Source organism: Phoca vitulina, unplaced genomic scaffold, assembly GCF_004348235.1.
Source record: "Phoca vitulina isolate PV1807 unplaced genomic scaffold, GSC_HSeal_1.0 scaffold24, whole genome shotgun sequence".
In the NCBI taxonomy this organism is placed as follows: domain Eukaryota; kingdom Metazoa; phylum Chordata; class Mammalia; order Carnivora; family Phocidae; genus Phoca; species Phoca vitulina.
In genome coordinates this window covers 18037832-18050472 of record NW_022589727.1, presented here as the reverse complement: position 1 = coordinate 18050472, position 12641 = coordinate 18037832, and the positions used below count along the sequence as shown (strand labels likewise).

At 43.0% G+C, this 12641-nt stretch overlaps 1 protein-coding gene across 1 annotated transcript in view; it reads left to right on the top strand.

The window, feature by feature from the left end:
* TTC39C (tetratricopeptide repeat domain 39C) overlaps positions 1 to 12641 on the top strand; it is a 104819-nt gene that overhangs the window by 75320 nt on the left and 16858 nt on the right. The window contains exon 7 of the mRNA XM_032421175.1: positions 10946 to 11039. Coding sequence (XP_032277066.1) covers positions 10946 to 11039 — 94 coding nt within the window. The remainder of the gene's footprint in view (positions 1 to 10945; positions 11040 to 12641) is intronic.

Sequence of the window (12641 nt, the reverse complement as noted above, 5' to 3'; positions counted from 1 at the left end):
AGTGTTCCATGATTCATTGTTTGTGCATAACACCCAGTCCTCCATGCAGAACGTGCCCTCTTTAATACCCATCAGCAGGCTAACCCATCCTCCCATTCCCCTCCCCTCTAGAACCCTCAGTTTGTTTTTCAGAGTCCATCGTCTCTCATGGTTCGTCTCCGCCTCCGATTTCCCCCCCTTCGTTTTTCCGCTCCTGCCATCTTCTTTTTTTTTTTCTTAACATATATTGCATTATTTGTTTCAGAGGTACAGATCTGTGATTCATCAGTCTTGCACAGTTCACAGCGCTCACCATAGCACATACCCTCCCCAGTGTCTATCACCCAGCCACCCCATCCCTCCCACCCCACCCCCCACTCCAGCAACCCTCATTTTGTTTCCTGAGATTAAGAATTCCTCATATCAGTGAGGTCATATGATACATGTCTTTCTCTGATTGACCTATTTCGCTCAGCATAACACCCTCCAGTTCCATCCACGTCGTTGCAAATGGCAAGATCTCATTCCTTTTGATGGCTGCATAATATTCCATTGTATATATATACCACATCTTCTTTATCCATTCATCTGTTGATGGACATCTTGGCTCTTTCCACAGTTTGGCTATTGTGGACATTGCTGCTATAAACATCGGGGTGCACGTACCCCTTCGGATCCCTACATTTGTATCTTTGGGGTAAATACCCAGTAGTGCAATTGCTGGATCGTAGGGTAGCTCTATTTTCAACTTTTTGAGGAACTGCCATACTGTTTTCCAGAGTGGTTGCAGCAGCTTGCATTCCCACCAACAGTGTAGGAGGGTTCCCCTTTCTCCCCATCCCCGCCAACATCAGTCGTTTCCTGACTTGTTAATTTTAGCCATTCTGACTGGTATGAGGTGGTATCTCATTGAGGTTTTTTTTTTTTAATTTTTTTATTGTTATGTTAATCCCCTCTCATTGAGGTTTTGATTTGTATTTCCCTGATGCCGAGCGATGTTGAGCACTTTTTCATGTGTCTGTTGGCCATTTGGATGTCTTCTTTGGAAAAATATCTGTTCATGTCTTCTGCCCATTTCTTGATAGGATTCTTTGTTCTTTGGGTGTTGAGTTTGATAAGTTCTTTATAGATTTTGGATACTAGCCCTTTATCTGATATGTCATTTGCAGATATTTTCTCCCACTCTGTCGGTTCTTTTGGTTTTGTTGTCTGTTTCTTTTGCTGTGCAAAAGCTTTTTATCTTGATGAAGTCCCAATAGTTCATTTTTGCCCTTGCTTCCCTTGCCTTTGGCGATGTTTCTAGGAAGAAGTTGCTGCGGCTGAGGTCGAAGAGGTTGCTGCCTGCGTTCTCCTTTAGGATTTTGATGGACTCCTGTCTCATATTTAGGTCTTTCAACCATTTTGAGTCTATTTTTGTATGTGGTGTAAGGAAATGGTCCAGTTTCATTCTTCTGCATGTGGCTGTCCAATTTTCCCAACACCATTTGTTGAAGAGACTGTCTTTTTTCCACCGGACATAAACACATTTCTTTTAAATTTACTGCTGTTTCTCATATAAATTCCTTGTCATTTCAAAAGGCAGCATGGCGTAGCTGAAAAAGCATCAGGCTCAGCTCAAAATGGGCTCTTCCACTTCCTGACTGGCCGAGCTTTCTGAGCCTGTGTCCTTGTGTGTAGAAAGAGGACAGTGCCTCCCATGCCAGCCTTAAATAATGTAATATGGATATGGCAGAGTGCTAAGCACACAGTGCTTGGTCAGGGCTTTTCCTCTTTAGACAGAATTGTGTCTAGGTTGTAAATCCAGTATAAAGCACTTTCCATCACAGGTTTTGTTGACATCTTGTGTGTAACTGTTGAGAGACCAAGGAAATGTTGTAAGTAGTGCATTATTCAGTTCTACCATTCATTAGAGCTGGATTTGGTTACGAAACTCCTTTTTCAGGGGAATTGCTATCTGTGTGGAGGTGCTGAAAATAGATCTACCATATTCCATTTCTTGTGCATAATCGAAGATTTGTTGCCTGTGATATAAAAGGTCGCCTGGGGGATGCCAAGAGGGCTAGGAAAAGCCCCTGCCCCAAAAGAAACTTATAATCTAACTATGAATAGCAATGCTGAATGCATGAAAGGTAATACCTCAAGGCAATAAAAGTGCCAGATGAACTGGTGGTCACTGTGGGTGGAGATGATCAGGGAAGGGGGTACAGAGGAGGTGGAACCTGAGGGAGGAGAGAGCCACTTCCTCACCTCCTTTGACTTTGTTCGGTTACCTTCTCAGGGAGACCTTCTGTGACTATAGTATTGGACGTGTTGGCCTCGCTCCTGCCACTGGTCTCCCTGTCTCCTTCACCACCCCTCCTCATTTCTGCCCAGAAACTCCTATTCACTGGACACACAGAGTAAGGTGCTTTTCTTGTTGGCTCATTGTCTCTCTCTTCCCCCCATCAGAATGAGAATTCAGGCTCTGTGAGGCAGGGACTTTGTCTGGGTCACTGTGTATCTCAAATGCCTCGACCAGTGCCCAGCTCCCAGACAGCAGGGCTCAGAGTGAGTGTGTGCGTGTTTGTGTGTGTGTGTGTGTGTTTGTGTGTGCGCATGCACGCAACTGTGTAAACCTTGAGTGAATACTCTGGCCTCTTGCCCTTTGCCTCTTTTGGTTGTGCTTTGATGATAGTTCTATTTCTATAGCCCCTGGATTTTTGTCAGAATGAGAGCAGCCATATTTATGGCATTTTGAAAAGTTCCCCTCATTATGCATAATTCATAGATTCCATGTGTGTAGTGGTATTAAAAGCTCCATCAAGGACTGTGTAAACAGAACTCTGAAACCAAAACAGTAAGGAAAAGACTGATAGAATTGATAGTACATGGATCAAAATCTGACATAAAAATGAACTTCTATATTAAAAAATATCATAAAGTTAAAAAAAAATGAAGACTAAAGCTAGAATTAGCATCCTTAATATAGGAAGAACTCTTACAAACTTGGAACATAGCAAAAGGATAAGCCTGCAAAAAGAAAAATAGCCAAAACACCTAAACAGACAAGCCATAAGATAAGATACACAAATGGTCAGTAACATATGACTCTCATGGTAGAATCAGTGAGATGCAAATTAAAACAAGGGGAAAAAAATCATTGGCAAATACTGAAAGTATTCTCTGTTGGGAAAAGGTTTAGGGAAATAAGCCTCTTATAAACTGTTGGTACATATGTACATTGATAAAACCTTTGGGACAACTGGTCTAGTATTTATACAAATTAAGCAATTTGTATAGGGAATAACTTAGATGTACCACAAACGCATGCACACACATTGGAAAACATACATACACACACGTGCACGCAGAGACTGAACCAGCCCTCATTCGTCACCTGTGAGGAAACTCCAGGAGTAGATGCTGAGTGGGAGGGAGGAGAAGGTGCTGTGATCTGCCTTGCTTAGGTCAGGTACTCATACCCTTGCTGAGACCAGAAAGGTTTTCCAGAAAAGGAGGACCCTTCCCATTCTCATCACATAGGAGAATGGCTCCCCAAGGAAAGGATACGTCTGACAGTTGATGTGTTAGTTTCCTCGGGCTGCCCTAACAAGGAACCACAGAGCGGGTACAGAAATTAGTTTTCTTATAGACCTGAGGTTGGAAGTCCAAGATCAAGGTGTTGGCAGGTTGATTTTTTTTTTCCTGAGCCATCTCTCCTCGGCTTGTAGATAGCCACCTGCTCCCTCTGTCTTCATGTGGTCTTTCTCCTGTGTGTGTGTTTGTGTGTGTGTGTGTGTGCGTGTGCGTGTGTGCGTACGCGCTCACCTTCTCCTCTAAGGCCGCCAGTTATATTGGATTAGGGCCTGCCTTAAAGACTTCATTTTAATGTGATTACCTCCTCAGAGACCTTATCTCCAAATACAGTCACATTCTGAGATACTAGGGATTAGGACCTCAAACTCTGAATTTGGGGCGGTGCGGGACACAATTCAGCCCATAACAGCTGTCAGTGCCAACCTAGTGTCTCCTCACGGGCACTTGGGGTTTTCCTTTCTTTTCGCATTGACGCCCCAATACCCTGGTAGCCTCTGAATACAGGGCCCAGCAAGTTCCCCCAGAGGTCTCAAAACAGAAAGATTCATGTGCCAACTTAAAATAAGCTTGAATCACACACTTTACTAAATCAGTGTAAAACACAGCAAGAAGCAAGGGGAAAAGGATAGCGTAGGTTAATGCTCTTAGGGTAGTGTGCAGGGGCAGGTGGAAAGGCCGTGCTACCTGAGTCCTGGGGTACACAGCGGGTAATGTCTTGCTTCGCTCTGCGCATCACTGACCACAGCTAAAACAGTGGACCCTCAGGGGTTTTATTAGCGCTTCTTGAGTAGAGGACACATGGTGTGAGAATGAGTGTCACCAATGGATGGTCACATTAAGCCACCTACATATTAATGTTTCATGTATAGTTAGTGTCTTGAATATTTTGTGCTTTTTGTCTATTCAGTCTCCTGGTGTTTAGTACCCAGGTGCCTCATGAATATTAGAGACCTCGTGGCCCTTTAGTGCTCTAACACATGCAGACAGTCTCTGTCTACTTGCAGAGTACGTATTGTATTCTTGACACATCTCAGGAATTCGGCCTGTGTCTAAAACTCTGCTTACTGGTTATTTAAAACCTCTCGAAAGAATGTGCCTCTATCTTACAAACTTCTGTATCTTATAGAGTTGGAAATTCTCCAGTGAGTATTAGAGTGTTCTGTGTGGGCATCACCCTCTCCTCGCAGCTGAGTCCACGGGGACTGTCGTGTTCTTTGATTTGCTCCTGCAACAGTGATCTCCTCTCTGGTGTGGAACACAGCAGAATTGAGTGATACCAACATTGTTTGAATGCCGGGAGACTGGTTCTGAGCTGAGACCTTTTTGTTTGTGAGCTAGTGGTGTCATTTGGTGTTAAATGCGATTGGGAGGGGGCACCAAAGGAAACTGCTTGGGAAATGGAATCTTGCCTCAGAGATTCAGGGAAGTCTGGAACTTGCTGTCCTTTTGGCACTAGAGTCTGGTCAGGCCCCCAGAGGAACTTGGCTTTGTTTCTATTTCCTTTTTTTTGCAATTCTAGAAAGGGAATCTTTTGCTTGGTAGCTGAATTTAATGTATCCTCCCAGCTTGGTATTGCTAGTGGGAATCTTCCAGTAGAACAGAGTATAACATTAGAAACTCCAAGCTCACTGTGCTGACTCTGAAAATTATTCAGACTTTTTGTGTCTTCATACTTACTTTCTAAAGGGCTTGAAAAATACATTGTTGTAGAAATATTTTACATTTTTAAAATTGGAAAATGTGATTTGTGGTCGCTTACATGTTTCCTTTTTCTTTGTCCCTGTCTCTTAGGCAAGAATACACACTTAGGTATTTGTGGTAGAATCTTAAACAGCTCTTAATTATGTCTGCAGGAAAAAATCTAGAATTTCTTCCAGTGGTCTAAAAAAAATATAGAAACTTAATTGCTATTAATTGCAAATCTTTCTAAATGTTGGAAAACAATACTGTGATTTATTTCTCAGCACTAACAGGTGACCTACACCTATTTTTAAAGATAATATACCTTCCTTAAGAGCATTTTATGTGCATTAATTCATTTATTTTAGTATCTCCTGAGATTTTCATTTATAATGAAACAATTTCTCAAGGTCCAAAACTGTGTTGGTTATGAAGTTGGCACTGAAATCTGGTACTATTAACTAAAGTTTAATACTCTTTGTTATGTTGTATGTCCATTAAAAGAAAAAATTTAAATTGTATTTTAAACATTTTAAAGATTTATTTATTTGAGAGAGAGCCCAGGGCCAGGGTGTGGGGAGGGACAAGCAGACTCTGTGCTGAGTGTGGAGCCCGATGTGGGGCTCGATCTCATCTCCCTGAGATCACGACCTGAGTTGAAACTAAGAGTCGGCAGATGCTTAACCAACTGAGCCACCCAGGCACCCCGGTATTTTAAACATTTTAAATGAATTATTCGGTTGAAAGGTATGGCTCTATAGTAACTAGTTATTTACATAGTTCCAGAGCATAGAAAATATGGAAATATTTCCTACAAGTCTGCAAGTTCTGGCATTATCCTGATACCAAAACTCCTAGAGGAGAGCACTGAACAAAACACTGCAGGCTGACTTCATTCTGAAATTAGAAACTCTAAATAAATATTAGCAAGTCAGATCCAACAGTGTATTTTTTAAATGCCACATTATGACCTTAGTAGGGCTTATTTCAAAAAAGCAAGCATGGTTCAGCCTCAGAAAATGTCTTTCTGTTGTAACCTGCATTAAGGAAGTAATTAATAAAACCACATAGTCCTATCACTAGATGGCTCAAATGGCATTTAATGAAATCCACTTTGAAAACTAAACAAACTATTAGCAAATTAGAAATAGAAAGGGATGGGCGCCTGGGTGGCTCAGTCGGTTAAGCGTCTGCCTTCGGCTCAGGTCATGATCCCAGGGTCCTGGGATCGAGCCCCGCATCGGGCTCCCTGCTCAGGCGGGAAGCCTGCTTCTCCCTCTCCCACTCCCCCTGCTTGTGTTCCCTCTCTCGCTGTCTCTCTCTGTCAAATAAATAAATAAAATCTTTAAAAAAAAAAAAGAAAGGGAACTTCTTTGTTTGGTAACGATGGCATCTACTAAAAACACCCCACAAACTATATTTAATGGTGCAACATCAGAACATCCTCATTGAAGACGGGAATAAAGCAAGGATGTGAGTGGTGCTTGCTAATAGAATCTTAACTGGTGGTTCTCACCAATTAGAGAAGTCTCTTGTAGAGGAAGAGACAACACTATCATTATTTGCAAATGATTTGAATATCTCCCCAGAAACTCCTAGAGAAAAAGCTTAAAAAAAATCATGAGGGTTCACGAGTATAATGTGACATATGCAAAATCAACTTGCAAAAATCCAGAGTTTTCCGACACACCAGCAACGTTCACCCAGAGAATAAACGGAGGAACAAATCCCATGGACAGTTGCCACAGGTATTATCAAACGCCTAGGAACACAGCTGTCAAGAAAGGTGCCCTGAAAAACTAGAAAAACACATTGTATCTCTGTGGCAACAAAACGGTAGCTCTACATGGTGCTGATTTTAATTCGGCAACAGATACACTCCATTTAATTTGGCAAAGACTTGTGCTTTTGTTCTCCATTGCTTCCTCTGGAAGCAGATAATGCTTGCCGACATTATTTCCTCATTTTACCAGTGAGGAAACTGAGACTTCAGGTAGTTTTTGTGATCTCGAGTGTCCGTGCATAATTCATGGGACACAAGCCTAGATGGTACTTGACCTCCAATTCTTGGCTTCATGGCTATTTCATTCTAGCCTGTTTTCTGTATTCTCTTCAGCCCAGCATGTGTGTATTTCCTCAAAAAAATTACACTGTGAATAATGTATTATATTGAAAATAATTCTTCTTTCTCTATTATGTTGTGGATATTGTAATTTATAATCATAAAAACTCCTATTAGGTCATTTTTACTTTAAATTATTTTGGTGAAGGAGCACCTGGGTGACTTAGTGGTTAAGTGTCCAACTCTTGATTTTGGTTTAGGTCATGATCTCAGGGTCGTGAGATCCAGCCCTGCATTGGGCTCCATGCTCCCTGGGAAGTCTGCTGGAGATTCTCCCTCTCCCTCTGCAAACTACCCCCCTGCCCCCCTCTCCTGCTTGCCCTCTGCATGCATGCTTTCTCTCTCTTTCATCTCTCTCTCTCTAAAAAAAAAAAAAAGTAATAAAGTTAAAAAGTAAATTATTTGGGCGCCTGGGTGGCTCAGTCGTTAAGCGTCTGCCTTCGGCTCAGGTCATGGTCCCACGGTCCTGGGATCGAGCCCCACATCGGGCTCCCTGCTCCGTGGGAAGCCTGCTTCTCCCTCTCCCCTCCCCCTGTTTGTGTCTCTCTCTGTCAAATAAATAAAATCTTTAAAAAAAAAAAAAAAAGTAAATTATTTGGTGAAAAAGAAGGGGAAATCAGTTTTCACCGGTTTGATGGCTGTTCATTGTAATTCTTTAATGAGTAATCAGGCTAGAACTAGAATTAATTTTGTAGTTATGCTTATTACTCTTGGGATAATATCGTTAAGCTCTGTAATGGTCTCCATACCTTCTAGTTCCGTCACAGTGCTTATAACAAACATAAGGAACAGTCGTACTTTCTTCACAGTTCAATTTTGAAAGTAACACCCTGTGCTCATCTTCTGAGGCCATGGAACAAATTATCACAGACTTGGTGGCTTAAAACAGCAGACCTTATTCTCATACCACTCTGAGAGTCAAAAGTCCAGAATCCGTTTCACTGGCTGAAGTCAAGGTGATTGGGGGTGGCCCTCCCTCTAGAGGCTCGGAGGACAGTCCATTTCTTGCCTCTTGTGAGCTCTGGTGGCTCCCGGGCTTGTGGCTGTGTCCGCAGTCTGTGTCTCTGTGACCACGTTGCCTCCCCACTGCGTGCGTCAGCTCTCTCTGCCTGCCTCTCATCAGGACACTTGTGATTGCATTTAGGGTCCACCCCGATAATCCAGGATAATCTCCCCATCTCAAAGCCCTTAATTTAATCATACGTGTCTATGCTCTGCTGGAAGGACACATACTCTGGAGGCAGTCAGAGCAGAGTGAATACTACCCCGTTGCTAGCCTGTTGCCCTTGACCAAGCTACTTCACCTCTTTGAACTTTGGTTTCTCCATCTGAAAATGGAACTAATACATGCCAATCTCAGATTTTTTTTTTTTTGAAAGGGCTAAGAGAAACAGTGTTGATTCAAATATTCCTTGGTTTGTTTTTGTTTCTAAACTTGCTTTTAAAGCCTTGTTGTGATTTGTCTTTGTAGCTCAAGCCAGTACCGTCCCAGGACTTAGTAGTTGCCCGTTAATTAGCGTTCCCAAGTAGTTTTTGGTCTTCTGAAGGGCAGTGTGGCATTGCATTGTCATGCAGGGTACCTGCAGTTGGACACAGCTTGGTGGCGATGGCTCATCCAGAAATATTCTGTGCGTGATAGTTGAGTGGCAGGAACTTAGCAAACTGAGGAGACGCGTGCAGAGCAGAATCCGTAGCATGGTGGTTTCGTGCAGATATGCTAAACTGAGTGCACGTAAGAAGCAGGGAAAAATCGGTTGATCCAGAAAGAGAAAAGTTAGAGGTGGGCGTAATGAGTGTCCAGCTAGCTTACTCTGCAGCACGCCGGCGCACACGCACACACCCACTGCATACAAGATTGATTTTTAAATTCAAAAAACAAAATTTTTTTTACACCTCTTTGGGACCTTGGTGGCTTTGTGCTCATAGCCCAGTGTGAACGTCTGACGGGGTTGGGGCCTGTCTCACATTCCCAGGAGGGTCCCTCCAACTAGATGTTAACCTCCTTGAGACCAGGAATCACTGGTGTGGGGATGCGTGTCCTCTCTTAGCCTTTGTGGATGGGGACAAGGGATTGAACGCTGCCGTCTGAACCATCCTGGCAGAATGAAACCTTACTTTGGGCATGAACAGTTACTGATCCAGCCAAGGCCTTGGTTAATGAGTCATTTGGCTTATGGTGTTCCTGAGTCACAGGATGTCCTAAGGACCTCCCTGCCTCATCTGTGTGGTCTGTGGTGTGCAAGAGGCCTCACGCAGTGACCATGCATCACTGAAGACGCCAAGGAATGGGGTAGCCTTTCTTCTACGATCCTTTCTGCCCCTGGCTGGCTGGCTGTGGGGAGGAGAGGCAGAAGGGGCACTGGAAAGGGGGTGGCCAAGGAGCAGCAGAAGGGGGCACATAGGGAAGACCACAGAGGGCTGAGTGTGGGGCCAGGGTACGGCCCGGGGCATGTATCACTGAGAGCAGGCTGTAACAAATTTTTAGGGCATTTAGAATTTACATTTATTAACACCTATCATTGCTGTATTTAGGATTGAATTTGATGCTTTTCAGGTACTCCTATCAGGTGTTCTGGCATGAGGTTGGGAGACTTTGAAAGGGGTCTTTAGTGGAAAGCAACACTAAATGTACTTCCTCAGGAGTAAGAACAGTCATGGGAGAGTCCGTTGGGCTCTGGACAGTGCTAGATGAACCCAAAAGTCAGAAGTGAGTGTTAGTGGAGGAGATGTGAGGACCAGCAGCAATCAGACAAAGCATTCTGGATACAGATTCGTACTAGGGGCTGTATGACAGGGTCCGTGGGTCACAGCGGGGAGAGTGTGCTGAGGGCAGGCCTAAAGGAGGCTTCGCACACTCACTCAGCACTGACGGGGCTCTTTCTGGCCTGGGGTGGGTCCAGACACACCCTGTCTCATTATACTTCACTTTATTGCACTTTGCACATACTGGGTGGGGTTTTTTTTTGTTTTGTTTTTACAAATTGAAGGTTTGTGGCAACCTGTTTTTCCAACAGCATTTGCTCACTTCATGTCTCTGTGTCACAGTTTGGTCATTCTCACAGTATTTGGAACTTTTTTGTTATTGTTATATTTGTGAATGGTGATCTGTGATTACAACTTGCTGAAAGCTCAGAGATGGTTAGCATTTTTTTAGCAATAAAGTATTTTTTTAATTAAGGTATGTACATTATTTTTTTAGACACAATGCTCTTGCACACTTAAGGGACTACAGGATAGTATAAACATAACTTTTGTATGCACTGGGAAACCAGAACATTGTTCCGACTCACTTTATTGCAATATCCACTTGTTGCGGTATGGAACCAAACCTATGGTTATCTCCAAGGTATGCCTGTTGTATACACAGGAGGGTGAATTTCCCGCCAGAGCAAAAGAAGTGCTCTGTGCCAAGGCTCGTCTCACAACTGAGGCAAATTGGAATGTTCCAGAAATTTTGAGATCATTCTCCTCTATGCTGTTTTAATCTGTTTAAAATAACTGTTAAGGAAGAAGATGCTTTGGAATGAAGATAATTATAATATTAATGACAGATTTTAGCCAGTAACTCTGTTTTCATTTTCTCTTCAGTGTCAAATCAACAGTGCCTTGACTTCTTTCCATACCGCTTTGGAGCTTGCGATAGATCAGCGAGAAATCCAACATGTCTGTCTGTATGAAATTGGTAAATATGAAATGTCTGTCCAGCTTCTTGTCATGAAATGGCATTAATGCATTCAGCTTATGTCCGGCTGGATGACCAGCTTCTTGTCGCAGGTCTTAATGCATTTTTGTGCACGTCTGCCTTTTTAATGCTATTCAGTTTGGATCTTTGTAAAATGCTTGCTACCTTTTGTGAGAATAAGACTTTGTTACCATAGCACAAGCCGTGATACTTATCTCAGTGACTGTCCTTACTGCTTTAGAATTTATTCTTTAAAAGGAATGGACTAAAACTTTTGTAACTACTTTATCTGATTGCACATTAGAATCTAAACTATGTTTCCCTCCCTTGCACCAGTGTCTACCTGGGAAGAAAAATATGGCCTGGGTGAGAGTTGGGCGTGTGCACCCCAATCCCAGCCCTTCCCCCGACTAGCTCGGAGACCTGGGAAGAGCTGTGTAAGCCTCGTGGTTACCATGAGCGTTGAGGTGCCCGCCCTCAGTGGTCATGAGGTTTAAATGAAGTCGGAATGAGCATCAGGTGGTGCCTGGCACACAGAGGCCCTCCACATGTGTGAGCCCCTTCCTTCTGCTTTTCCCCTCCTGCAGACAAATTTATAAGCAGACATGGAAATATTTATTTGCTTACACTTTCTCCTCCCTGTCCCAAATTGTTACTATGAGTTTCTTTGCTGACTGCACTAAAATTCTGTCCTGTTATATTAGCAATTCCCTCAACCTTTTAAGTAGTAGTTGTTCTATGATGCTGAGGAAAATCAACACAACAGTTGGGTTTGAAACAACCATGACACAATGTAGTAAGGGGTTCATGTTGTTAGGGTTTCAGCCCAGTACGACAGGGTCACATCAGACAGGGTCACATTATACGGTACCTAGAAAGGGAATGAAGGAGCCGGGGAGCAGAGAAGTGATGCGGTAGTGATGGACTCAACGGGAAGATCGGAACTCCCAGGCCCTCTGCAGAGAGGGGAAGAAGAAATGGGGAGTGCTCGGGGGGCATTTGCCGTCTGTCAGGTTGAGACCCTATGATGCTTGCCACTTGCTTATATGCTGTGGACATAATTGTCTTCTTGGATGATTTTAAATCTTTTTAAAGAAAAGTACAAACTAAAAGATTGGGAACTTCCCAGTAAAATAATGTTTTAAGCACCTCTTATGGTTTAGGGAAAAGAGCTGAAGTGTAATCCAATGGAAAATATATTTTTATGTCATCCATCCCGCTGGAGCTCTGGGTAGTAGCCATAACGTAGGATGGAATGTATTTCGAAGAACTTGAATTAACACCTAGATTTGGTGGCCTTTTTTTGTTTTTAAGATACTGCTGCCTTTTTTTTCTTCCACTTTTATTGAGATATAATTGACATATAATGCATTAGTTTAAGTTGTATGACATAATGATTTGATTCGTACATGTATTGCAAAGTGATTATGATGGCCTTTCTTGGTGCACCGTTTCAAGGTCTGGCAGAATGGAGGGTTAGACCTGAAGGAGGCTTGGAGATCATCGAAGCCTAACCTCCAAGGCTTAGGAAGGTTAACCCAAGAAAAAGTAGCACAATCCTAACTCAGGCTTCTTATTCATATTCAGTGCCACCTTCTCCCC